The 27,365-nt window shown below is 43.1% G+C and overlaps 1 protein-coding gene across 5 annotated transcripts in view; it reads right to left on the reverse strand.

Moving 5' to 3' along the window:
• Nucleotides 1-27,365, reverse strand: part of CREB5 (cAMP responsive element binding protein 5) — a 386,168-nt gene that overhangs the window by 277,508 nt on the left and 81,295 nt on the right. For all 5 annotated transcript variants that reach the window (XM_032483794.1, XM_014559964.2, XM_032483795.1 and 2 more), the window contains one exon: nt 23,589-23,710. In XM_032483794.1, coding sequence (XP_032339685.1) covers nt 23,589-23,710 — 122 coding nt within the window. The remainder of the gene's footprint in view (nt 1-23,588; nt 23,711-27,365) is intronic.

Raw genomic sequence — 27,365 nt, forward strand, 5'->3', positions numbered from 1 at the left:
TCAGATAAAGGAAAGAGGAAGCAGACAAGAGAAGAAAATATCATCTGAGACTTCTCTTGTTTGAAAAATCTCATATTTTGAGAAAAGTGGGTTAAAAAAGGAGTGACCCCTCCCCCCTACAGGAATGCCAGGCTGGAAGTGTCATCTTGCTGCTGTAATAATTGTGTGAGGGTCCCCAAGTTAGGGGAGGGACTGCCTTAATTGTTACTTAGTTTAAATCGCATTGTCCCTCCAGCCTAAGTAAAAAGGTCCAGGTGGTCCTTCCCCGTCCCCTGGGAGAGGGTGGAGCTGCCTGAAGGGCCCTAGAGGGATGGGCAGGGCCAAGACCATGAGGCAGAGCCTCCATCTGCCCTTCCTAGAAGCCAGGGCCTCCCGTTCTGTGTGATAAAGACTTCCTTGTCTCTCAGCCTACAGAGTGATCTCTGAAAGACTGCACTCCAATTTGAGAATGAGCCAAGAGCCAGTGGGAAATTCTCGAGCAAATTGGACAGGGAGACAACAATATGAAAGGCAACTGGATCAAAATGCCTCTCTCTCCTCTCTCTCTCTCCTTTTTTTTTTTCCTTCCAGAAATTCCTATCCCTGAGGCCTGAGGCACTGTTGGTCTGGGAGTCTTTTCACTAGAACTTGTCAGGATAATACTGCTCACAAAGCAGATACAGATTTGCTTTTCCAGGGCTGAGTGACAGGATCTGGGTCCCCAGAACGTAACTGAAAAGCCCTGTGCCCAAGCAAACGTTGGAGTCCCAAATTTGACCTGTCCTTGTGAATTCATAAATGTTGACACTTGCTTCTTATTTTAAAAAGAGATATTGATCCAGCCTGCGTAGCATCATTTAGGAGAAGGAGGGGGAGGGGAAGAGGAGAGTGTGGAGGAGGGAGGAGGAGGACAAGGCGGGACCTCTCAGGGCTTTCGCTCAGGACGGGCACCCACAATACACTCAAGGTTTGGCTATGGTACCAGGAAGTAAAAACAGCCCCAGGAACGTCAAGCTCGTTCAGAACAGAACAGGAGGCCATCCCTGCCTAATACAGGACTAAGCCCATTGAAGGCTTCTTAGAAAATGTCATGTAAAATGCAGAGCTCAAAATCCTACTAAAATGCCCTTTAGCCTTTTAGAATTATGAATTTCTTATCAAGTAGAGGCTAAAATACTACATCAGGAAACCCCTGTGGCACTTTCTGATATGACTTTTTGACAGTCTGACCTAGGTTACCATCTCCATGTAAAGTGTAGGTATAAATGGGAGGAAAGAAGGACAGCAACTCTGCAGGAACGGATGCGGCAATCATAATTTCCACGCATCACATGGCCCTGAACAAGTTATCTGGTCTCAGTGTCCCTAAGTTACTTTTTCCTCCTGAAGTTTATTATGTTCATGCAGTTACAAAGGTGGAGGAAGGAAGGTTATGTACAGCATGGCCTTACGTTCATCACACAAGTTCTGAGTTCCCCTTTCCTGAGGCTGCCTCTTTCAACGTGAGTCCCAACTGAACTATGGGACATTTCTTGTACTAAGTATCTTCCCCTCTGTGTTCTCAAAAATAGGAACTTACTCCCACTGTGTGCCAAACACAGTTCTAAGTTATTGCCTTTATTAACTATTTTCTATAAGGTGGATACTGTAATTATTATTCCATTTTTCAGATGAGAAAACTAAGGCTGTGAGGTACAGTAACTTCCCCAAGACTGCACAGCTGACAGAAGCTGGGATTTGAGCAAAGACAACTCAGCTCTTTTGGCAGGAGGCCACATTTCCTGGCCACATGGACCTCTCCATGGGGCTTTCTAAGTGTCCTCCCCACATGGCACTGGCTTCCCTGAAACCCTACAAAATCCTGCTTCACAAGCAAATGTTGGATTCTCAAATGTAATGAGTCATTTTCCACTGCGTGTGTATGAGTGTATACAGTATTTAATTTAGACGTTGCAATAAATTTTTAAAAAGGGAATGGCTCCTCACATTATTAGTATTCAAAAATCTATCTAGAAAATACAGAGACAACAGAGAGTAGATGTTTAATAATGACATGGCCATTATTTCAGCTCGTGACCTATACAGTTTGGAACCAACTCTGAAGCATCTTGGATGCTTACTTTCTGTTTTCTTTACTGGTTCTGCTGATCCTTCTGTATGACAAATAGATAATTCTCAAAGATCCACTCTGACTCTCTTTGCCTTTCTCTTTATATTTTCTTTCTATGATCACATTTAACATTTGCACATATGAGCATCAAGTCATACTTCTGTGTTTTTAAAGTCTCACTTTTTCATTAGGGTCTCCACATGCCTCTATTGGCCAACTTTCAGAATTCTTATGCAAAAGAGAACTTGGATAAGTCTGCCAGACAGTATGATGGGTTGAACTGTGCCCCTCTCCAGATTCACTTGTTGAAGTTCTGACCCCCAGTATCTCAGAATGTGACCTAATTCGGAAATAGGGATGTTGCAGATGTGATTAGTTAAGACAGAGTAGGGTGGGCCCCCTAATCTAATACAATTAGTGTCCTTATAAAAAGGGGAAATTGGGACAGAGACACACCCACATGGAGTACACCATATAAATATGAAGTCGGACACCAGGGTGATGCATCTACAGGCCAAGGAACACCCCAAGACTGGGGCAAACCACCTGAATCTAGGAGAAGGGCATGGAGCAGGTTCTCCTTCATAGCTCTCACAAGTAGTCAACCCTGCTGACATCTTGATCTTGGACTGCAGACCTCGGAACTGTGAGACAACCCCCTTCTGTTGTTCTAGACCACCTAGTTTATGGTGCTTTGTTACAGAAGCCCTCAGAAACAAATACAGATGGTAAAGGAAAACAATAACAAAACTTGGCATCTCTACTACCAAAAGATCTCTAAAGGACAGGAGGTGTGGTTATCTTGCACGCATCGGTTGACCATGGGGCTTTCCTCAAAAGATTATATTGTGTCTTTTTCCTGTCACCTATATATATATATATATATATATATATATATATATATATATATATATATATAAAAAGCCATTTGACCTTCCAAAAGCACATTCCCGAGTAAAACTGGCAAAACCTCAGAGTGGACAGTCAAGGTTTCCTGATCTCGCCCAAGAAAGCGGAAATTTTATTACTCTTTCATGACCACAAGGTATTTCCTAAGCTCATTAAGCACATTTTTCCTGCACAAGATCTTGTCTTAATAAGGCCACCGACACCCCATTCTTCTAGCCTCAGTCACTCGGGCAGGATAAAAGGTTGAAGTGCGGCTGGAGATGAGAAGGGGCTCTGGAGAGTTCCAACTCTGTTTATTTTGAGACACACTTTGCTCCGACGTGGTCAAAGCATTAGGAATCGGAAGAACACAAACAAAGCTAACTGTGGCGAAGAGCCAGGGTAAAGGGAGGGCCAGGGTGAGGTTCTCTTCAGCATCTTACCAGGAGGGCAATTTTGCATAGCCTTTTATATGATAATCACAGCCCCTTCGTCTGTATTGAACTTTGCAGCAAGAAGGAAAAATAAATAAATAAGGCTGACTAATGGCTTGTTTCCCCAGAGGCGGCTTTTTATGGGATCATATGTTTTTTCAGCTTTTCAGTCACAGTTTCCTGCTTGGACGTGAGGAGCCCTTGACATTGGCTGTGGCTTAGTGCACTCTGGACAGCAGCCCAAGCCACCTCGGAGCAGCTGGGGAGGGGTCCAGCTGGACCCCAGCACCTTCCCAGGTCACAGCAATGGCGAACCTTGTCCCGTTCGATGAGCTGTGCTCAGTGGCAGGCCTTTCAACACCTTCCAGGTCAAGCATGGCCCTTCTTATCCAGTTGTGGTGAGGAAAACAAGGGTCGGGCGCATTGGGAGCCTGTGACAAACAGTCTGCAGGCATTCAAGAGCAAGAACAGCAACTCTGAACTGCTTTTGTTCCTGCTACGTTCACTGCTGCTCCTTCCAGTGTCAGGGGGTACTTTTGGAATTAGACCATCTTGAGTTTTTAAATCCCAGCTCTGCCACTGGGTGACTAAGAACAAGCAACTGCATTTCTGAGCTTCCTTTCTTACGGGTAAAATTGTAAGTGATAAACCTGCCTTGTGGACCTCTTACTAGGATAAGACGTATTGTCTGTAAGCCACCTTGGCAGGTAGCGGGCGCTACGCAAGAAACAGCCAGTGCTGTTATCAAGTGTTTCAAGCACCCCCACCGTCAGGACGACTCCCCTGACAGACCACCGTATGGCAAGGGAATGCGGAGCGTCTAGTCTGCATTACCTTTGGAGCTGAAAGTATCCCGAAGTTGGGCTGAGCTAACAAACAAGCAAAAACCATAGTCCTCCAGCTCCCTCTATGCGGTTTTCACTTTATTTCACTACTTTTGAGTGGGAGGAAATTATTCTGGACTGCCTTCGGTTTTGCTCCCCCTGTGAGAGGGCCCTAGAGCCTGGGGAACAAGAGTGGAAGAAAGGAGAGAGACAACTTTTGTTCTTTATTTTCCCGACCTTGGATTGGGCAGTTGAGGGAATGAAGAGGTTGATTAAAACGCACCACCCTCTTAGCCGTGGGTAATTGCAGTTTAATTATGCTTAGGGCAGTGGTTTTATCATATTAAATTTGTGAAAAGTCACAAGATGAGTCATGGAAAATTTTTTGATAAAATTGTGGAAATTTGGGACATCTGTGATTTTTTTTTTCCCCTTGTCTCACTCCTTTCCTACTTTACTGATCCACCCTTTTCTGCCTGCCAGCAGGGCTCTCTGCAGGGAGCCATGCTGAGAAGGCTCCCTTCCTACCCTCAGCATTCACTCCCTGAGCTTCAGGCTTTGCTGAGCCTCACATCTTCCCTGCATTCTGGGACTGTCAGAGCCCATCTCCTTCCAGGGGGCCAGCTGGTCACACAATTAAGTTATGGAAACCAGTTGCATGCTCCAGACCATAGCTTCCTAGTTGCCCCCACAGAAGAACCAGGAATCTGTTGCCTTTCCTCATAAATCACTTTCCTCTGCCTCCAAGTTTGCTGTGTCAGAAAGACTGGGCTGCTTCCTTGGTTATGGGGACTTACTAAAAAGTCACTCAGTGCTCTCCCCTCTCATTGTCTCTCTGAGATCCAGCTTTGATGTGATAGGCCCAGAATAGCCCATAAAGTTGTAGAGGTACCCCCAAAGAGATTTCTGTGATAGATAATGGTCAGAGGATGGCCAAAGAAGGGAAAGAAATATTACATTCTTCCTTGAAAATACCATGTTGTTCCCTTCCAGAGAAACACACCAATTCTACAAGTGCAAGTCTTTTTTTTAAACCTAAAATGTTCACTAGGGTAATAATAAGTATAATCACAATCACTCATTTTTGTAGCACATTGAAGCTTATACACCACTTTCACATAATTTAGAATCAAAATGCTGCATATTCTTGATGTCAGCGCATCTTCAAAAACTATCCTACTGGATGTGTTTCTTTATTATGAAAAAAATCCCCCTTGACAGTTACAGAACAACTGGTGCTGACTCAATCAGAGCCCGTGTCAAGAAGATCTGCTCACCTGAAGACAGACAGAAGCCATGGGCCTGGGTTTCAAGAAATCTTTGGACACATTCAAAATGCCCTGAAGTGGAGGATCTTCAAGATGGCAGAGTTTACCTCCTCCCACAAATACATCAAAATGTCCAGAAGTGACAGTACATTCAAAGAGAGTATGGGCAGGACAAATGTCACCATAGCTTTAGCATGAACTAGACAAAACACGCTCTCCCTTTGTTAAGTCTATTCTATATGCAAGGCTAGACCCTTTACACTGTAACTTTACAAGGTAGATAGAAATGGAGGCTCAGAAGAGGTAGGTGACTTGGGAAGGCCACAAGACCAGTAAGTCATGACATCTCAAGCTCTTTCCATTGCAGTTGTGCAAAGTTGGCTCCAAAGGATTATGGCCCCATAGGGTGTTGACAGCTATTCCACAGAAAGAAAAGGGTTCTGTGGTCAAATAGTATGCTAGAAAAATGGTGGGTTGAATGAAATTTCTTTCACACAGGACCTCCTTAAGCCTTTAAAATGCCAATGTACATTGTGAATCCCCCAGAGAAAGGTAAGAATAAACAAACAGTGAACATCTTGACAAAGGAATTCTTAGAGGAGCAGTTCCTCAGAATAGCAGTTTGCGAAGCACGGTTCTCAGACCCACGGTATTACTGTTACTTTGGAACTTGCCACACCCAGACTTATTGAATTCTGGGCCCCAGAATTTGTCTTTTTAGCAGATTCCCAGGTGATGCGGCATATTTTGCAGGAGGAGTTTTCCAGTGAAGGTGTTTTAGCAAACCCTCAATCAGAAGTACTGGTGCGGCACTGACCTTTGGCTATTGGGTTCCAGTAGCAAAAGGAAAGACAGAAGGACAGGCTTTTACTGGGGCAGAAAGTTGGTCTTTCAGCTTTTACTTAGGAAGGGATAAGAGTAATTGTGGTTGTGATGGTTCCAAACTAGTTCTTGGAAACTGGAAAAGCCCACTTGGGCATGCCTCACTGCAACTGGCCAGGGTGTACGTCATGCCTCAGCTCAAGCTTCCTGATGAGTTGCCCTCCTTGGATACAAGGTGAAAGAGTCAAAATCCTGCCACCATCATGGATTTAATACTTCATAGCTCTCCCACTGCTGGTAGGGGGTGCAGAGTCTGTGTCCAGAGGTTAAGCACCTGTTGTCCCAGGAGTAATAAGGTATGAATAAACTGCATACCACAAGTAGAGAATGGAGGGCCTCACTAGGTCTGTAATACGTGTGACAGAAAATAAAGCAGCAATGAATAAACCATATGAGTCAGGGCCTATGCACATACCCATATTCTCTCCTGGACACCTATCCCAGAAGGACCAGGACTGGCAGGCATGCAGCACCTCTTTTGTGTATAGCTGGCCTTGAAATGTCCAGCACAGCCAGCCTACATGGCCCCATATACACTTTTCTTCAATCAACCCAAACTTGCCTAAACCACAAACACAACCTTGATGTGAGATCTGCCCAAAAGAGAGTTTATTTTTCCTTTCTTATTAAGAATTTAATTTCTGAGTTGGGAAATTATTTTTATTAGGACTCTTTTTTTAAGAGTTATCTAGGGGTTTTTTGCAGGGGCAAGTAATTAGGTTTATTTATTTCTTTATTTTTAGAGGAGGCACTGGGGATTGAATCCAGGACCTCATGCATGCTAAGCATGCACTCTACCACTTGAGCTATGTCCTCCACTGCAGGCTTATTTTTCTTTACCAACAGTGTTTTGCAGTAACCAAAACTCTGGTGGTCCTCAACACCCAGACATTGGAAGAAGCACATCTTTCCAGGAAGCTACTCAGATGCCAAAGAAGACAAAGTGAGATGGTATTTGTGAAATAAGCATTTTTGTGGATATGCAACTGAGGAATAGGTGAATGTGTTCTAAAGATGTTAAGGTTTATTTCATTTTGTCCCATGTGAACTTCTATTTCACTGCTTGGAAGAAAGCATCCTTGAACATTTTTTTCTGACCTGGAAGTCAGCCTAGCCAACATCTGCCAAACCTTCCTAAAAATAAACAGTGGTATACTCACTACCTGGGTCATGAAAGGAAACGTTGAGGAAGCCCCAAGACTTTGGATTTATATAAAAATCACCTGTAACAACAGGAGACTATCTCCTGCTGGGTATGGATCACAGACATCAAACCCAGCTCTGAGTTTCGACTAAAGCCTTTGGAAGGTTTTGGTCTCTCGGTCCATTGCAGTGATGAAAGGGACTTGTGAGTCACAACTACCACCTAAAGTCCAGGAAAAATTATGGGCATAGAGTATTTGCTTAGTTTCCCATCCCAGATTTGGCACTAAAATCTCAGCTGCCTCTGATCCTTGGGTATCATATAGTGAAGGGGATAAAAACAAGAATTATGGAACACCACTGCACATATGTCACAGTGCTTTACACAGGAGGCTTCACTTGCCATAAACAAAGCCTTATGAGATAGACAATTATCACCCCCATTTTACAGATGAGAAGACCAAGGCTCATAATGTTAGGGTACTTAAACTGTCTAACCTACCACTCTCCCCATCACACACGCACACACACACACACACCCCCCACTGTGTTAGGAAATCCTTAGCTTACCCGTATTATACTACTGTGGCACAAACTATTTGTCACTTTTTATTATAAGTGCAGGCGTTTTGAGGGCTACCTTATTGTATCCCAATGACTGTCACATATAAAACTTTGCTGAATAAGTAGATGAGTTTCTTTTCCAAAGCCTTCTTGCCTTCAATTCATGATTCTCTACATGGTATGGCTATTAACCAATAACTATGTTATTGGGTATTTTTCATCCTCAGTCATCTTAGCTCCTTCATGAATGAGCAAATTTCTTGAAAATAAAACAGATACTGAAACTCTTTAAGAGCCCTCTCTCTTAGAAGGTAATTCAGTTCTCCTTGCCTCGGATAAACCAGCTAAAGTAACCTTGCTGTATGAGGACATTCATTCACGCATCTGTGTTCATTCGTTCACCCATTCCAATGATTCTTCATGGAGCTCCTTTCATGTGTGAGATGATGGTACAGGGCATGATGGAAGAGGGTAGGCGGTGCCTTGAAACAACACGGCTTACAGTCCAGCGAAAGAGAGGAGAACGCAGCATGTCTGAGAACGTAAGGTAGGCAGGTAGAAGTGCCATAAGAAGTGCTTGAAAAGCAATGTGGGAATTCAGGGGACGCCAAAGTTGCATCGAGTGAGGGGAAATCAGACAGGGCTTCATGGTTGTGGCATCTGACATAGGCTTTCATGGATGGGTTTGATTTGGTCAAAGATGAGGGGAGGGGAAAAATCTTCCAGGTGGAGATAACTGTATGGACAAACACAGTGAGGTGAGGAAGCCACAGATAGGTTTAGGGAAGGGAGACAGTCCATTTTCCTGACCAAAAAGACACAAGAGAGAGAATGACACAGAAGAGAAAACTGGCAAATTAAGTCACGGTCAGATCCTGAAGAAAATGCAGCTGAACTGAGTAGCCACAGTCACTGCTATTTCTACTTTACATGTGATCTCAGAGGAGCTTTGGATGCAACAAGAAAGCCAGACTTTCCCCCATGCCCTTGGACTAGCCACTCCCCTAGCAGAATGTATCCTTGGTACCTGCCCCACATCACACAGCACCTGGGGACATACTAAACCCTCAGTAAAAGCTTGTTTGATTGAATTGGGAGGACATAATAGAAACATTTCCAGTAATGGAAGTTGGGGCTGGAGGGAAGGAGCACTGCAAGGCTTTCCTTTAAAATCCAACGTTTGAGTATATAACATTGACCACAGCCTATATACCAGCAATGACTCTTTATCCTACTGCCCAAACTCCAGTAACACCCAGAAATAATAGTGTAGCAACCCCCACCCCAAATCCCAAGGCAATGCCCTGAGAGGTCATGGCAGCATTCTCCTAAGCGTGCTCTCCTCGGGGGCAGTCATTCAAGCAGACATCACTCTATCAGAATCTAACGTCAGCTTCAAATACAGCTCCTCTCGACAAACGTTCATTTTACTCCAGGAAAGCAGTAGTCATTAGGACCAGGCATGGAAGGAAATACTCCATAGCAGGAGGATGTTACTCACAAAACACCAGAGATAAGAGGATGGTCCCATGTCTGGTTTGGACCCGGGATTATGTGTTTTGGTGAGTAGGGCAGTGGCGGTGGACCACATGACCTCGGTGACATTGAAAAATGCATCATGGAGAGAAGCTGCCTTCCCCATCGCCCCCCACCAAGCTTTCAGGGCCAGCTGTGCTGCTGCAGCCCCAGCCACAGAACACAGGAAAATCTGGGGTTGAGATTGGAGGCTGACAGAAGAGTCTTCAAAGACCAGAACAGAGTGAGTGCAGTCAAGGTTTTTTCACGTATTTGTGGAGAGCAAGCCCAGCCTGATGTTTGGCAAAGCTTCCACCGAACTTTCGTTTTTAAGTAAATTAGCACGTATATTAAAATATACAAGGCCTGTAAGGGAATAAAGATAAAAAGAGGTGATCTGAAGGAGTGGGAAGCACAGGAATTTTCCAGCAGACACTCTATGTACAAATATTAGATCTGTAACTTCCTTGTTTTGTGGCTTTCAGCAAATTATTTAAACTGTTAAACTTTAACTTCTTATGATGTTAAATAAAGGTAAAAACATCTATAAGATTGCTGTAACGATCAGGGAATAAAACTTCTAGCACGGTGCCTGACAAACAGTAGGAACCCACAAATGAATGGTAGTGAATTTTATTATTACTAGTTCACAATCTCAACTTCTAATAATTTGGTGTCAAATTTCTGCTCTATGCCTAATTTGCATAAAAGGGGCTTTTCACTTATCTTTATCTCTAAACTCCGTTTTCAGAGAATCATGGAAACTGGGAGGTGGAAAGAAACTTAGGCTTCATATAACCCAGCCTGGACATAATCCTGAGGGATAAATTAATATCCTTTCTTAAAATATCTTCCTGGTATGCAAGCTCTCTGTGCACCAAAATCAGCCTTTATTTTTACAGACAGAAACACAGGATTCTGGAGAGGGAAGACCATGGAAGTGCTCTGAAGAATGCCAAGCGAGACTCACAAAGAAATGACTTCTCTGCGGAAGGTAAAAGAAATCTAGTCATTTGGTCAGAGCTATTGCTGTTTTAAAAATCTATTAAATACAGTGATTGACACAGTAGAAGGGGTTATAAATAAACAATAAATCATGCAATTATTACTGTTTGAATTTTGGCAAGATGATAAAACGCGCAGGGGTATAATCAGGAAATAACAGAAAAGATCTGCAAGGCACCCCTGCAATTAGTGATAAACAGAGCTTGGCTCTGAGTTGGAGCCCCAATATGGCTCTCATTAAAGAGCCTTGGGACCTGTTCCTGGGGCAGACCTCTGCTAGCTGGGGGAGAAGTGAGGTAACCAGAATGTCAGTGCACCCCCCCAACCATATTCAGATAATCTTTTACTATAGTATTATAACCACCTGGGCTGAAATGACTACCTTATGCTGCGTGAAGACCAATCCACGGTCTTCCGAAGCTCTAATTGAGATGTTTCCTGTTCTCAGGTTTTTGACTCTTTCTTTTGTGATACCATAAACACACACACACACGTACACACACAGGCACTGTGCAACGGGTACCCTCACTCATTTTCTCCTTCCCACTTTCCTTTCACCTTTTATTGATGGTCCCTCTTAAACAGATAAATGCTCCCACACAAGTGATACCACTTAAACAGATAAATAGTCCACACCGGAGAGACACAGAGAGCACGGGAGAAAACCCTGTCTTATTAGACTGGAAACAGACACACTATATTAATGCAAAAAAAAAAAATCAGCATATGGTTCTAATAGGCTTTCTTAAAATGATTTATCAGCTGTGATTAAGCCCTCAACCAGCATGTCTATCTTCATAAATAAAGCAAAAGTGTACCTTGCTCTCAAATGTATCTGCAGTATCTTATTACCCAGCCCTGTGCACTGCACTCCACTTACAGCATGGCTCTGGGGAGCCAAGAACTTGTGTGCAATCACAAAGTGTGTGCTCCAAAGAGACTGCCAAGATTTAGGACTCTTATCTCCGAGATAGTCTTACTAAAAATCCATTACAATGAAGGTTTATCCCTTCTCTCTGTGCCACGGAGCTCGGCATTGCTGAAATATGAACAGGTAATTAAAAGGATATGCCTGATTTTACAGTGAGCCCAGTGACACAGAATCACCAAACAGCTGTTGGGAAAGGCATTTGGCACACGGAGCAGGTTACCTCTGCCGGGGATTGGGAGGGAGGTGTGGAAAATGAGGACCACTTTAAGAATCAGAATTGGTCTCTTTCTTCTCTTCTAATGGAAATACAAATGCAAATATTGGTCATCTTGGTCAGGCCCTCATTCTTGGGCTGGCTGACAGGTCAGATGATCTCAGTGGCACACATGAAAGGGGCTTCTCGAACTCCCGGGGAAGGGATGAGGAAGTCGGTGCAAGGACTTCCAAACGAAGGAGGAGGAACTGGGTACGAGAGCATGAGCCCAGTCAGCCATCAGCGGATGTCTGAAACTGCACCGAGTCAACCATTTCATGCTCACAGGGCCCGGCTCTGTTGGAGTGGTATTTACTCTTTGATTAAAAGCCAGTAAGTCCAGGAGGATGAGCTGAATAAATCCCACAAAGCATCCAAGGAAAGCATTTTCATGGCTAACTTCCTTTCGAGCCATTCCTAACGTACACACAAAGCCCCATTCATTTTCTCCCTTCTAACGCCAACCTGTCCGCAAAGATCAGAGACATATAGGACGTCCCCTGTCCTATAGGAACTTCCCAGGCTTTTCTCTACACGTCCCCTCTCAGTTTGACTGAAATAGAAATGTGCAGTCTCAGTGTCCTTTAACAGCAACAAACCACTGGTACACGATTTAGGCAAGTTTGCTGTGGCTTCGTGAGGTTTTTGTCAAAAGGCAGGAGATGTTAGGAAGGGCAAAATGCAAAATCTCAGGAGGTTAAAGAGTGCTGGGACTCAGTGCTGTTAACAGGTTGTTTTTCTGGAAAACACACCAGTCCCTCGTATCGGAGGTGCAGCCCAGGTTGCTGCAGCCTGTGAGTGTTAGACTCAATTAGGAAAACGCCACTAATGAGGTCAAAGCAGCTCCTCTCTCCCGTGATCACAGGCTGCACCCCTGGCCCCGGCCAGCTGTCTGGCAATATGTGCTTCTGGTCACAAGGGGGTCCACAGGAGGGAGTGTGTGTTCGGATTCGTGCAAATCCATCACCACTAATGGGAAATCACCCCTACGTTCACAACCAGCTGATGGGTCAACCAGGCGGCTGCCTTCACAATCAGAGGGCAGCAGGGGGCTGTACTTGGACATCACATGTCTGTTAAAGCTGGTGTTGAATTGGACGTTGTAGGCAGTGCTAGGTAATGGTCAGGAAGGCGAGGAATTATTCACAAAGCCTGATGGCCCACTTTGCCTAAGACACGTACTCGTGTATATGTGCGTTATTATGATACCAATAAAGAAAAACATCTGGCAGAGATCTGGAACAAGAAGCTATTTCCCTCCTCCTGCTGTGCAGGGAAGAGGCGCTCTTCAGGCAGCGTGGTTACCACTGCGTTACTGTCTCTGTGAAAGTGGACTTGGATTTCTGTTTCCAGGACCCCCTTCAGAACACTTCTTTTAGTCAACATCAGAAAGAACATTCAAGGTGAGATGCTGCAGTAATATGTGAATCTTACATTGTCTACCTAGGAATTAGCTTTATTTTCTACGCTCCAGACATCAAGATGTTTGAACGATGTATGTTTATAAAACTCCAAGGCCTGGTTTGCTGGTAAGAAAATGAAGTAATGCATGACTTTTAGAAAGTGATGGGACGGAGTCTGGATTTCTTGCTCTCATCCTGAATTCAGACAACACTCTGCATCACTTCTCCACAATCCACACCGGGGCCATTGTGATTAGCACAGGATGGGTTGGGAGGCTATTATCAGGTGGACCAGCAGCACAGAGATATCACAGTGCCCATCACACTCCAGCACAAAATGCCACAAAAGGGGCAGTCAGAACTCTGGACCATCTTGTTCCCTTTCAGCCACTTAGGGACCAACCAAACAGGGCTGGGAGGCTGGGGCTCACACTTTGCGCTTTATACTGAAGAGTGCCATGGATTCCAGGCTTGCTCTGGAAAGGATAGGAATGCCCTGGCCAACTGTGCCAGCGAATACTGCAATGGCCTCACGTTCATAAATCCCCTGGGAAACTAACTTCCTAAGTTCTGTGCATAACAAATCATACCGGCAGAAGCCAGGAAGAGGGTGACTTCTTTGAGAGCAGCTGTGATTCAAAATGCCCAGCAATTCATCATCTGTAGTCAATCAACCCAACATGCACACAAAACATGACTGCTTGTCTTCTTTGGGGACATGACTGTTTACAGGCCCAAATACGCCCCCACCCAAATATAAGCCACCGAGAGAAAGGCAGCACCCAGCATTGACTCAGGCAGAATTTGATCAGCAGTGTGATCAACTTTCAAAGTTTTCATGTAACAGACAGTGCCTTCTGCACGTAACTCAGATCCCAGGGACGTCTGTGGTTGCAGCCACACTGAACCCAAAATGTGGGGTTCGCCTCACTTCACGGAGAAGACTGAGGAAGCCCCCACCATGCCAATGAAGGGAGAACTTGCAGGTGGGACTATCCGTCCTTCTAGCTCCAAAGCTGCCCAATAAAACAGCTTACATTTGCCTTCAGGTCAAAAGTCAAAATATCATCTACATACACAACCATCTGATTCTGCCAACGCTAGTGAATTTTATTAGAAAACGTGCTGAGAGGAGATGCTGAGAGGGAAGCCCTTCTGGCATTCTGTTTCACTCCAGCACCTAACGAGAAACTGGCCCCAACACACAGAAGAGCCACAGGTTCAAACAGGCTAAAAATAGCCTTTAATATCCCAGAAAGCAAAGAACAAAGTGAAGCCCAGGGATGTTCTGGAGAAGACTGTAGCCAATATTCCTTCACACCTGGGATGCGAGGATCATCCCGGCCCAGCAGGTGAGTGTGCCTAGCTCCCCGTGGGAAAGACTGACCTCCTCCCCAATCCAACCAGTTTGTGAGCCCCTCTGGGTCATCAGAAGGGCCAGTTCCCCAAAGTGTAGGAATGTGGCATGGGGGGTAAAAATCCACTATTCCATAAACTGTCCTAGGCTTTTGAGCTCTGGTGGTAGTTGAGTTAAGAACAAGGAAAATGTCCCTCCAGGGTGCTGGTGTTAAAAATCAGTCACTGCACCCTAGGTTTGAGTCGACAGCCAACATGCTGGAAATATGGAGGAAGGAATGTTCGGAATCCCAGTTCCTGGCCTCAGCCTTATCAATATGGAAATAACTTAACAACCCACAAATGCCACAGCAGGGCTCCCAGAGTAAATCACTCCCATACCTGCTCCTAAACATACTTAATGTTCACCTGGATTTATGAGATGATGGAGCAGAGACTCTTGCAATTATTCTATTATTTTCCTTTTCTCTTTTCACAACATCAGTTTTTTTCTCACGTCTCTACAAGGGGCCCAGGTTAGTGATTCTTAGCTGCAGATGCTCAGCACATCTAACATTTGGCCCAATTTTCTAAATGCAAGGTTTTTTTTGTTTTTTGGGGTTTTTTTTTGTTTTGTTTTTGTTTTTGTTTTTTGCCCAGAGCGGAAGCTTCATCTTTTAGTCATTTTGTTTTAATCTGGCCCAGAAAACAGATCTGTTTTCCTGCTTGCCTTTGGGAGCATTAATGCAGGGCCTCTCAGAGGACAGGATGTGCTTCCTCTGCAGATGCAAAAGCCTCCTGTCCCAGGTACACACCAGCCGCGTCTGGTGGGTTGAAAGTCCTGAATTACTCACAGCTGGAAATGGATTCCTTCAGAGGACAGTGTCCACGCGCTGTGGAGATTCCACTTGGGTTAATACCTTGAAATCCCAGCCTGGCTTTCCTGCCTTGGGACAGGTAAGGAATGATTTTTAACCAGCTGAGATTCCACCCCAGCCCAGAACAGAAAAATCTTCCTGATGACAAAGTCTCCAACTGGGAAAAGCTGCCCTTTTCTTGGCTCTTAAAGCAGAGCTTCCGTAATTGTTTTAGTGAGGAGCCTCCCAGCCAAATAATTCAATCGGCCTAATTTGCTGCTACAATGAGGCCGCCTGATGGGAAGGCGGGCCAAACAAGCGGTCCTCACAACCCAAGAATGGGCTGACTATGGTGCCTGGGGAGCTCCAGGGCTCCATTGTGTTTCTGGATATTTTTAGCTTCTTTTCTTAGTCATTTTTAAGTGCCCCTCCACATCCCAACCCCATCCTGCTCTGGTTTTTTCAAATGCATTCGATGCATAGAATCTCCTAGAATCAAGACTACAGTTCCTGACACACTCCCTTTTATACCTATGACATCCCACCAACACTAACCCCTCGACTTTTTAAATAACGACAATATTTGGAGGAATTTCCAACTTAACCACAAGTGAGAGGCAAACACTTTCAAGAACAATATTTTTTCACTTGTTAACATTTCAGTTCATTTTCACTTATTTAAAAAATGCATTTAATTTTGCAATAATAATGCTAAGTTATTTCTTTAAAGTTGGGTTAGAGGTCAAAATATTTTCTTGGAATTTGCAGCAATAACTCAGGAAGTAACGATGGACTAGACTTGAGGTGCTAGAAATGGAAAATAAAGAAAGACATGAGGACTCGGTCCTAAGGAAGTTGACGGGACCTACTGAGTGAGGTAAAGGAGGGAGGGAAGGCAAAGCCAACTCTGGTGGTCGATGAACTATGCCTCCGACGGACCAGGGGTGTCAGGCGTGGTGGTGAGTTTGTATAGGAAAGCCTTGAGCACATTCTTGGGCAAGTTGAGTTATGAGCAGCAGTGGTATATTCAAACAGGAATGCTGGTCACGGCTGGAGATTAGAGACTAATATTCAAGGTGAAGACTAGATGCATAGATAAAGGAACTGTCTGGTGGAGTTAATGGTTAAGCTATGAGGATGTATGAGTTTTCTGAAGAGAAGGTATAAGCGGAAAACACCTGAGGGTGGATACAGCAAAAGACAAGGAGGCAGAGAGAACAGTCGGAGAGGTTTTAGGAGAAAAGCCAGAACAGGTCACGCCTACCACTGGTCCCCCTTAGTGAGTGCCTATCAACTCTTTTTGTCTCTTCTGGAGTTTATTCTCCTGTATTTAAAATGAAGTATACAGTACTGCTATTATTAATCCTCGTTAACCAGAGTGACCAAAATCAAATGATCATTAATAACATGTTTAAAATGTCAGATGTGGGTCTGGAATATGCTTCATGAGTATATAAATACTTTGACTGTTCCCACACCCAGTCACAAGTGAACAGGACATACTGGTGCAAGAAAATAACTATTTTATTCTGCAGTATTTCCAACACAAACAGTGGTTCCCCACTCAACGCCAAGTTTCCTGTGGCCAACTTCATGTTGTCCTTTAACAAGTCCAACCCTCCCAAGCTCTTCTCCCCAACAGCTTCAAGTGGACACATCAGTGCCTCACAGGAGAACACCCTTCACAGCACGGAATGAATGCAAACCTTTCTATCCCAAACTTCAGCCTCTGAAAACCTTGTAATCGCTTCTCAGAAAGACCTCAGGCAGAGACCTCTATCTTGCCAGCACAAAAGTCATGTGATGGCAAATATAAATAAAACCTATGACACAGAAACTTAAATGCTTAATACTGAACCCAGAGAAAAATAAAACCCGACACTCACGGGCTGAGACACATTCATCTGCAAAGACAGCCCCACCCTCACCCCCTCTCAATTTGGCCCCTAACACTGGCTGGAGGGAGGGCCTCGAACTGCCAGATGAGGTAGCATTAGAAAGTAAATCCGCAGCCTCCAGAGATAAGAAGCTTTTCTTTTAATGTGAAAGTTACGTTGTGAAGCTCCATCCATTAAAGTTCAAATGAGGTGAATATACAAACCGTCCAAGGGAGGAGATGTACAAAGCCCTGGGGCCCCTCTTGGTCAGTATTCCTCCAAGCTGTGGGCCTTCCCTTCCTCATTATCCACATCAAACACACTTGACTTTAAGGGCTCACTCTGCAAGGCAACAGACAATGCCTTTTGAGGATACCCTGACTTTCCATCAAAAAACCTGCCCCAAAACTCAGTGAGTTGTTTTTTTTTTTTCTCTCCCACTCCATTTTAAAGTGGAGGCTGAGCCTGACATCACACCATGATTCACTGGCATATGTGGAAGTGGATACCAACTCTTAATAACCTCCCTTAAGTTTGCGCTCATTAATCCTAAGTCCCAGGGAACTAAAACTCATGAAATAGCTTCCCGTTTATCCACTGGTTTAGTCATTCCCCTGAGTAGGATGCAAAGACCAAGTCAACTTCTCTTCTAGTGTCGAATTCCACCAAAGCTGAGGGCACCATTGAAACCTACGTGGAGAAAGCTGAAAGGGCTTTACATTCATAGCGCGCTAAAATGGGGAGGGGGAGGACAAGAGAATCCCTATGATATTAAGGGTTAGATTTTCCAGTTATTGAAGTGGGGGAAGAAATAGGTTGTCATCTCTCAGAATGTTGCCAAGGGGTATTTCCTTTCAGCCACGCTTATTAAAAAAAAAATCCCAAAAGATCAAAAACAGTCTCATCTACTAGGAGTTAGCAAACATGGTGCCATTTTCAAAACCTGAATAAAACCAAGTTTAGGTTTCAGAATATTCTTTTTTTCCAGACTTCTGGGGCGGGATGGAGGAGAGGGATTGTATTACACAAATATCATAGAAGCAACACGTTAACATCATTGGAAGCATGTAGCTGTTGCAAGTAACTTGGTATCTTTTATTTTCCCACAGTGCCACTCATGCATTCCCCAGAGAGGAGCGTGCCAGCTAGCCCTTGATAGAGCGGGACCATGTGAAGGCAAAGCACCTCCCTCTCTGTGCCCTCTCTCCCCAAGTAACTGGTGGTGTCGGTAACATGATTGCTGGGTTTAACAGAATTTAATCAGATGGAGCAGCTGACTTTTCTGAGCTGAGGCTGACCTGGCCATGCCGTTTCATGACTCCTGCTGAGCTGGGATCCAAGATCTTAAGATTGTAGCTTGTCCCTCATTCCCATGAGTTAAACAGTCAACACCCTCTGGGAATAAGCTACACTTTTCATCATTTGGGTAGGAATTCTAGAGCATGGAAATGCCCTAATTTGCTATTGCTGCCTCAGCATAATGAGTCAGATTTAGGTCCTAAGGGAGGATAACAACACTTAGCACTTACACACCGCACTTTTCATCTTCAGGGTCCGTAACCACATTAGGCTGTGATGTTATATTTCGCTCAGCAAGACAAAGGACTTCATTTCTAGGCCTTTCAACTTCCCTTCCTGTCCTACACATACACACATATACATGCACACAACTGTTATCATATGATGACGCTGTCTCCCACTTCCAAGATGTGCACTGTTGGATCTGGTTTTTTTTCTTTTTTTTTTTTTTTCAAAAAAAGATATCAAATATGAAAGGTCAATTCACCCTCTTCTTTTTTTTAAAAAATCTTTTTGGTTTTTGTTTTTTCCTCTAACATGGAACACAAAATCAGTATGCTGATCACCAGTTATTGGAGTCCATTCAGCATTACTGCTAGGGTTCCCATACTTGACTTGATTCTTCATGCCTCATGGTCTTCTGTGTCATCTCTGGCCACTGTGAAGAGTTGAAGAGCCTGTCTTGGACAATCTGGAGGACTCTGCCAAGTTCCCTGCTAAGACCTCTTCTCTACCTCATCGCCATTCACTCCTGGCCCAGGTGATTCCATCAAGTACAGTATTTAAACAGCACTGTATGCCAGTGACTCCCCAATTCACATCTCTGGATGGGTCCTGAATTAAAGACCTATATATCCATCTGCCAGTTCAGTATCTCCACTAAACAAGTCTGCAAATAATCTCAATTTCCCCCTCAAACCTGCTCCTTCCATAGGCAACTCCATCCTTCTAGTTGCTTAGGCCAAAGACCTAGACTCATCCTTAATTCCACTCTTTCTATCACTCCCCAGATCCATCCATCAACAATTTCTGTTAGCTTTATCTTCAAATTAGATCCAGAATCTAACTACCCCTTCCAGCTGTACCTTGGACCAATCTGCCATCATCTTCAATCTAGATTCTTTAAATACCCTCCTACCTGGTCTCTCTTTGCTATTTACCTCCAACAGTTTACTTTCAACTCGACAGCCAAAGTGATCTTCTAATATATAAGTCAGATCCTATCACATCTCTGCTTACAACTGTCCAATGGTTCCCCATCTCACTCAGAGTAAAAGCCAAAGTCTGCAAGGTCTTCCTGGATGTGACCTCCCATGCCCACTCTTTAGCGTCACTACATACGCTCCCCTTGCAGCTCCTCCAGCCCACAGAGCACCCTCCAGCCTCAGGGATTTGCACTACTTCTCTCTCCACTCTTATGCCCAGTACACACCAGGTTCGAGCTTTCTCCTTATCCAGGCCTCTGCTGCATGCCTGCATACCAGTGATGCCCTCCGACCATCCCCAGCACTCCCTGTGCCCCTTCCCTGCTGTATTCTTCTCTATAGCTCTTATCACCTTCTGACATGTTATATCCTATTGCTTTTATTTGCTTCCTGTTTGTCTTGCCCTCGTTTGCAAGCTACCCGAAGGCAGAATTTTGTTTTTGATTTATTAATCAACATTAGTCCATGGTACATTCACCAATGCCTTGGACAGTGCCTGGTACATGGTGGGCCCTCAAAAATATTTTTTGTGTGAATAAATAATAAACAAGAACTTCTCATCTATTTCAGCACATGTACTGGCCTGACTTCTAAGCCACAGGCAAGATGAAATTTGTGATGTTGCCAGTGAGGGATGTCTTTCCTGGGGGGGGAGGGGGCTGGAAAGCTTATTAAAGAGTTTTGAATCTATGAGTTCATGCTAAAGTGGAAGACTGAGGCAATTATGGAATGTGTTGTTTGATATATATGCTGTGGATACAGACATTGGGGCTTTTTCCATTGGTCATGACCTACCTCTAGCCTGTCCTCATTCTATATACACATCGGGATGCTTTTGGGAAAGGGTGTCAGGATTAGAGACAGTCTATAGAATTTTCCCCAAAAGACAGCCACATGGCCTAACCAAGGATCAATTCTCTATTTGCTCTTTAATAGAATTTTCTATGCCAACCTTCAGCAAGAAATTTAAAAGTGGAGGGAAGGGCCAGACTAGTCTTTCTAATATTTTTGTATAAAGTATATAGAAAGTTCAATTAAGAACCTTTTTAAACCAAATTCTCCAGTTAAAATAATCCATCTCTCACTTTACTAAAACTTGCTGAGAGAACTAATGCAAGACTTTTGCTAAAAAAACTCAGAGGAAAAGAAATTAGAAGAGAGTTGGAGCATAGAATTAAAAAGAAATAGTTACCTGATTGTGCAGCAAAAAGGGAAGAAGAAGAAGACAGAACTCAATGAAGACCAGGTATGCACTGAATAAAGAATTTGTATTCCTACTTTTCAAGCGGGGACAAGAAATGAAGTAGGAGGTAGGGGTGGCAGTGTGCCAGGGATGTTGGGAGCTGGAGAAATGTGGTCAAAGGGATGAGTAAAAGTGCTGGCACATTGGAAAACATCTCCTCCTTAACTCCCCACCTCCCCACCTCCCCACCTCGGGGCTTCCAAAGAAATGCTAGGGCAGAAGCCACCAACATAGCCCATTTGGCCGCTGGATAAGTCACCATGCGTTAGGCCTCAAGAAGGTGCCCTCTTGGGTAGCCGTGGCCACCGAGCTGGATTTGGGCCTCTGGTGTGAAAGAGGCAATGGAAGAGGATACACCTCAACAGTCTGAACATTAACCAGCTTCTCGTGCGTGCAAGTGAAGTTGGGGTGTAAGACAGTGGTCTCTGGAGGGGCCTGCCCCTAAACCATGAGGGAAGCTAGCTGTAGGATCCCTCACCCATGTACTCATCATAAAATCATCACATGACTAAGAGCAACACTTGAAAGAGAAAAAAATGCGTTATTTCTACAATCGTCCTCCTCCACTTGGCTTGCCTAATTGTTTTCATTTTTAATGTTTAATTATTTATACTCTTCTCAACTCAAAAGGAATGAAAGCAACTCAAAACATGCGCAGCATGAAATTTTTTTTTTAATTAAAAATTGGGACCAGAGGAAATATAAACTAGAACTGAAAGTCTAGTCAGTGGGGGAAGTAAAATGCTCATTACAGAGTTCTAAAAAGTTCTCAACATTAAGTAGTCAACTTGGTTTCATGTGAACCAAGCAGTCAAAGCGAAAAGAGAAACAGAACCGGTTACAGGATTCTCATATCCACGAGGAGAAAATATTTCAGTTCCTCAGGGGAAGCAAACTATTTCCTGGAATTCAGATCTGCAAGAATTTCCCCCCGTGGGGCTGCATAGAAGAGATCATGAGTGCTCTGTAAAGGAGAAGATCTAAAACCACACCCTGACCGTGGGCTTCCTAAAGCTGTTCTTGGTAAATGCCTTCAGGAAAATCAAGGGCATACACTTCGGTTAAAATCATCCTATCAGAAATGAAGACAATACGGACCAGGTACACACCTTTCTTATAGTTCAGTTTAATCTATGAAGCCAACCATGACTATCTGGAGGAATGAATGAACTTAACCCCTCAGTTTCTACACATGCTGCATTTATCAGGAGAAAATTTATTGCTCAACCAGAGGAAATTTACTAGACTTTTTGGTTCCTCTCTCCCTTGATATTTCCATGGCTTTTTTTTTTAAATCTATTTCTACTGCCATGAAATATAGAATGTACACCTTCTGTTTTTATTTAGTTAAAAATTTTAAGTGCTCAGAACAGTGTCTGGCAAATAAGTGCTAAATAAATGTTTGTTTTAAAAAAGAAAAAAGGACCTTCGTATCATTGGGGGATGGAGTGGGGGGATGGGCATCACGTATGAATGACCAATTATAAATAAAAAACGTTGATTGAGATTTTATACTCCTCTTGTAACTTTCCCCCACTTTCAGGATTTTTCCTAAAGCAGTACAGACAGAATACAAACCCTTGGCTATTTTGATGTGAGGATGTGACAAGAAAAATCTGGTGGAAGGGGATTATTATAATTTCACATAGAGTAGGATTCAAAGGTTTTGAAACACTTCAGAGAAATAGCGGAGCCTTTTAAAATTCTTCTCCGGATGGGACAGCTGGAACTTTAGAATCCATTACAACGGAGCTGGTGGTGCTTCCTTTAACTTTCCTGGTTTAAGTCTCTAGCCATGGAATGTATCTAATGTGTTGTTTAGTACATTGTGGGCATTCAGTAATGGTCTATCAAAACAATAAAAAAAAATACTAAAAAATGTCATGATCATATTTACTTGTGACCCTGTTTCCTTTCCTTCATCTGGTAAAGTGATTTTTAAATGCCAGCACAACATTACAATAAAAACTGACTATATTCTGGAGACATTCATAAAGTGGGTTTTCTACATTAATAAGAACAAATAATCCATACTTAAAGTGAACCTATTTGTTTCATCAACAACAGATGTTCAATAATATGACGAGGAAGGAATTATAAATTTGGTGGAAACATACTGGGAAGATTAAGGAAATCAGACAGTTACAACCTGGGACCAAATCAGATGAAATCCTCTCTCCTACCATTACAACTGTCCACTTGTCATCTTAGCCCTTTTGACCCTTGTCTTCTGCCCTCACCACCCACGTAAGGCTTTGCTATTCAATATTTAGCAAAGTAAAACAACTAGTTTTGAATAGAAAAATTCTCAGTTTATTTGACTCAGGTTCAAGAATCAAGTAACCTTTTTTTGGCTTGAATTTCATATTTCAGATCTCTGTTTTTCCCATGATTTTTCTAGCTTTGGATTCTACCACAATCAGGGATTCATCCATGTTTTGAAAACCATCAAACATTTGTAAATGGATAAAATGCTGTGTTAGGACCACACTGGCACAATCTGCTGTGCCACCTAATTCCCAAGCAGGTGTTAGAGGAGGCACCTGTCCAGGCATCCGTCCAAGTGAACCTACCCGCTTGCTGCTCTCCTCCTCCTGAGCCTTCCTGAACTCATGCTCGAGGGAGCAGTCCAGCTCATTGAAGAGCCCCACTTCCTCGCAGTTCTTCAGGAATCTTGTTGGGGTCGGAGTCTGATCTGAAAACAGAGACCAAGTGATCATACATGGGATCTTTTCCTCCAAAGCCTGTGGCAAGCACGAGCTAAATTCACAAATTCCTTCCCCTCACCTTAATTATGATGCCAACTGGCCATTCGTAATCTTCCAGCCCTTTAAATAAAATAATAACATGAAAGAAAATAAAACCCTAACCACCGAAGGAGGAATAACGATGTTTAGAAAGCATATGTGAGGGCTTCCCAAACCTCCTTCTGGACAACTTCAGGCGAGGAAATCCCACCGTCAACTTTCTGGGGTCCGTATTATTTGAATACACATTGCAACATGTGGAATAGCTTTTTTAACTGGAAAAAAAATGATTTAGCTAAAAGAAAGTTAAAAAAAAGTCAATGTTAAGCCTGATTTTAGGGGGCTGGGAGGAAAAAAGGTTTTGCAAATTTGTGTATCAAACAGAAAAGGAAAAACAAGCATTTGATTTGTTTTTCTTAATGAAGAATAAAAATTGAACAAGTCTTTCATTTTGAGAGTCACAGAAGGATGATGAAAGGTTCCAAGTCAAACACATTCAGCTTCCATCCCTTAAAAATATAATTATTAATTTAATTTTCCTTTGCTATAGCAAAAGAATGTTCTGAGAATACTCTTTAAAAGGAATAGAATTTCTTTCATATTCTTGACGATCTGGAGAGCTTACTACTTAGAAAACTGGAGGATCTGAAGCCACTATTTGTGGCTTAATATTTATGCAGCATTTGCAGTTTATAAAATACTTTCATACACATTCTCCAGAATCTAGTTCTCACAAGATCCTATATGGTAAGCAGGGTAGAATTACATCTTCGTCATTAGTAAGGACAGTCATCTTCCCTGGTAAAGGTGTACTTAAGTGGACATGAATAAAAGTGGGTAAACTGCCCTTTTCTCAGAAACAGAAGATTAATTTAAAAAACAAACAAACAAAAACTGGAGAGGACCACTTCCCAGTGAGGAAGTCTGGCCATGCTAATTATTTTGCAAGTAAAGAAAACTGAAGTTCTGAGTGATGATGGGTCTTGTTCAAGGTCTCCCAGGTACATGTGGCAACTCCAGGATTAGAGCCAAGGGCTCGATGCTATTTCCACAGTGGACGTGCATTATTGCCACTGGAGCCTGCGGCACACACTGCTAGATGGATGATGGCCCTTGTCCGGAGTGACCTACACTCTGTCTGAAATCTCTGCACAGTCCTCTAAGCCATCACCACCAATCAACTGCAGAGGGCCCTCAGGTTGAAATGAATTTGCTGTTTCAGCACTCTCTTTATAAATGCCTATATGACAAGAAACTAGAATCCTATTTACTATTCTAAGTCATAAGGAGAGTAGTTAATCCCAGTAAGTTATCCGTTGAGATTCAAAGACTATTTTAATATCCATGAAGCTGAAAATGACTTACTGTCCCCATTTAATCAGCCCTTCCAAGGCAATGCCTCCTGATACCCTATGGGTGCGCGGCTTTCCTACCTGTTAAGCACCCAAATGGTTGATTTGGAGTCTAATGCCACAAAACACCGATCAGCATTCTTCCCTATTCCTAGCCTGCTCTCCAAGATACTGAGCTCTCTTTGCAGTACAAAGAAAGCCTACCACAGATGATCATAAAGTGGACATCACAGATAAAAGATACGCAAAGAACTGGGTTTTACTGAAAGTGGTATTATTAGAACATTAATTAATTTACTGAGATCTACATATATGCCTATGTATCCAATATATACCTATAACAGTTAAAAATACCACACAGTGTTGTTTGGTATAAAATATAAAATTAGTATTTATGCAGCATTTTGCAGTTTACAAACATTTTCACCCACATCGTCTAGAATAGGATCTCACAAGATCCTATGAGGTAAGCAGGATGCATAATATTTTAGGAATGGAGAAATAAGTTCAGTACTTTGCACAAGGTCATACAATTTGTAACCATCTTATCTCTTAAGTCCTCTCTTACCTTCAGAAATAATCCCTTCTCAATCTAAATCCCATGTCTCTGGTGTACGCGTAAAAGATGACATTGACAACCCAGAAATCTAGATTTGAAAATTGTGTGATTTGGGAGAAATTACCTATGTTCTCTGGACTGCATGTTCATTATCTTTCAAATAAAGTTCTACAGTTACATGATTCTGTGAATCCTAAAATCACCATCATAACAAAGTTCACTTCAAAAGTCACTGTTAATAGGTCAAAGAAACATATGACCACGTAAAGGACAGTTGAATGGGAGCACCAGTAACAGCTGGTTAGACACTAGAAAGTAAGCCAGAGGTAATAGCCAGATATATAGATAAAGGAGTTTTATGAACAGAAGGTACAAATAGACAAGACCGAGAGTGGAAATAAAAGGGGGGTGTGTGTGTGTGCACCCATGAGTGCACCTGTGTACACATTCTTCCATTTGTTGGGTGCTTATTCCATGCCAGGCGTGGTGCTAAATGCTTTGTATGCATCACCTCTTTAATTTTCACACCAACCACATTAGGTAAAAATTATTTTCTCCATTTTACTTATGAGGAAACTGAAACTCGCCTTGGACCACCACTTAGAAATTAAGTCACATAATTTTATTAGTAATTGACAATCCTAACATTCTTCAATTCTTCTGAAATATCTTGGAATCATTTATATCCCTCACACAACAGAACTACTATTACAATCTTACAGACGCTCCACTACATTGCAGGAACATTTCTGTGACTAAAAAAACCCTGAAAACACACCATATAACAGAACTGAAATATTAGACCACTTGTCATCAATGGGAACTTGGTTTGCCAGGTTTTAATTTTCCTTTTATTCCTCTATGCTTCTTTGTTGGAGATTTACAAGTTGAGAGCCTTGGTTCCGGGTAGAGAGAACGGTAATCCTAGAGGCTCTGTAAGACTCCTGAACTCTGAGACAAGTTCATGAGATGGTCCATGAAATTGAATTCAGGTTGGCATTTGGGGTCCCAAGCCCCAAGCAAAGTTGAGAGATGTTTTCTGTCTCCTCTAAAGCAAAATCATTCCCAGACACCAGCATTCGCCCCCGTCCATCAGCAAGGAGGCTGGAGGAGCATGCACGAGGAGAGTCGTGGCACCAACCAGCATGATGAGCCTCTCTGAGCACTAGGGAAACAGAGCTACGGAACGAGGGGAGCCATGGGCAGTAAAGACAGCTGGTTCCCTCCCGTCCCCAGAGCAGAAGACCCAGAAGAAGGGTCCCAGATTTGTTACCAAATGTGACTTTCTTTTCTGCATGATAGAGTGAGGGGAAAGCAAAACAGTTATCTATATCTACATTTGGAATATATAAGGCATGCTGTTCCTAATATTTAATTCATTTTCATCTTGTGAATGAGCTATTCTTTCCAGTTACAACAGGAACCAGAAAATGGGGCTTAACTTTTGTTTTAACATTTATTAGAATTAATACAGGGTCTCTAGTCATCTTTGATCCCACATGGTACCAGTTCCCAATAAGCCAGGAAATGTGCAAATCTTCAAAAGGGGGACAGCTAAATCTATCCGCAGCTTAAATAAAAAGAGGCAGGGTTTCTCGGCCACATGAATGCCTTGTCAAATAACTGTTTCAGCTGAAATTAGAGCTGAAGTAAGTGGGTGATATCCCTGGCCATAAATTAAAATTCTTGTAA

This window comes from Camelus ferus, chromosome 7, assembly GCF_009834535.1.
Source record: "Camelus ferus isolate YT-003-E chromosome 7, BCGSAC_Cfer_1.0, whole genome shotgun sequence".
Lineage (NCBI taxonomy): Eukaryota > Metazoa > Chordata > Mammalia > Artiodactyla > Camelidae > Camelus > Camelus ferus.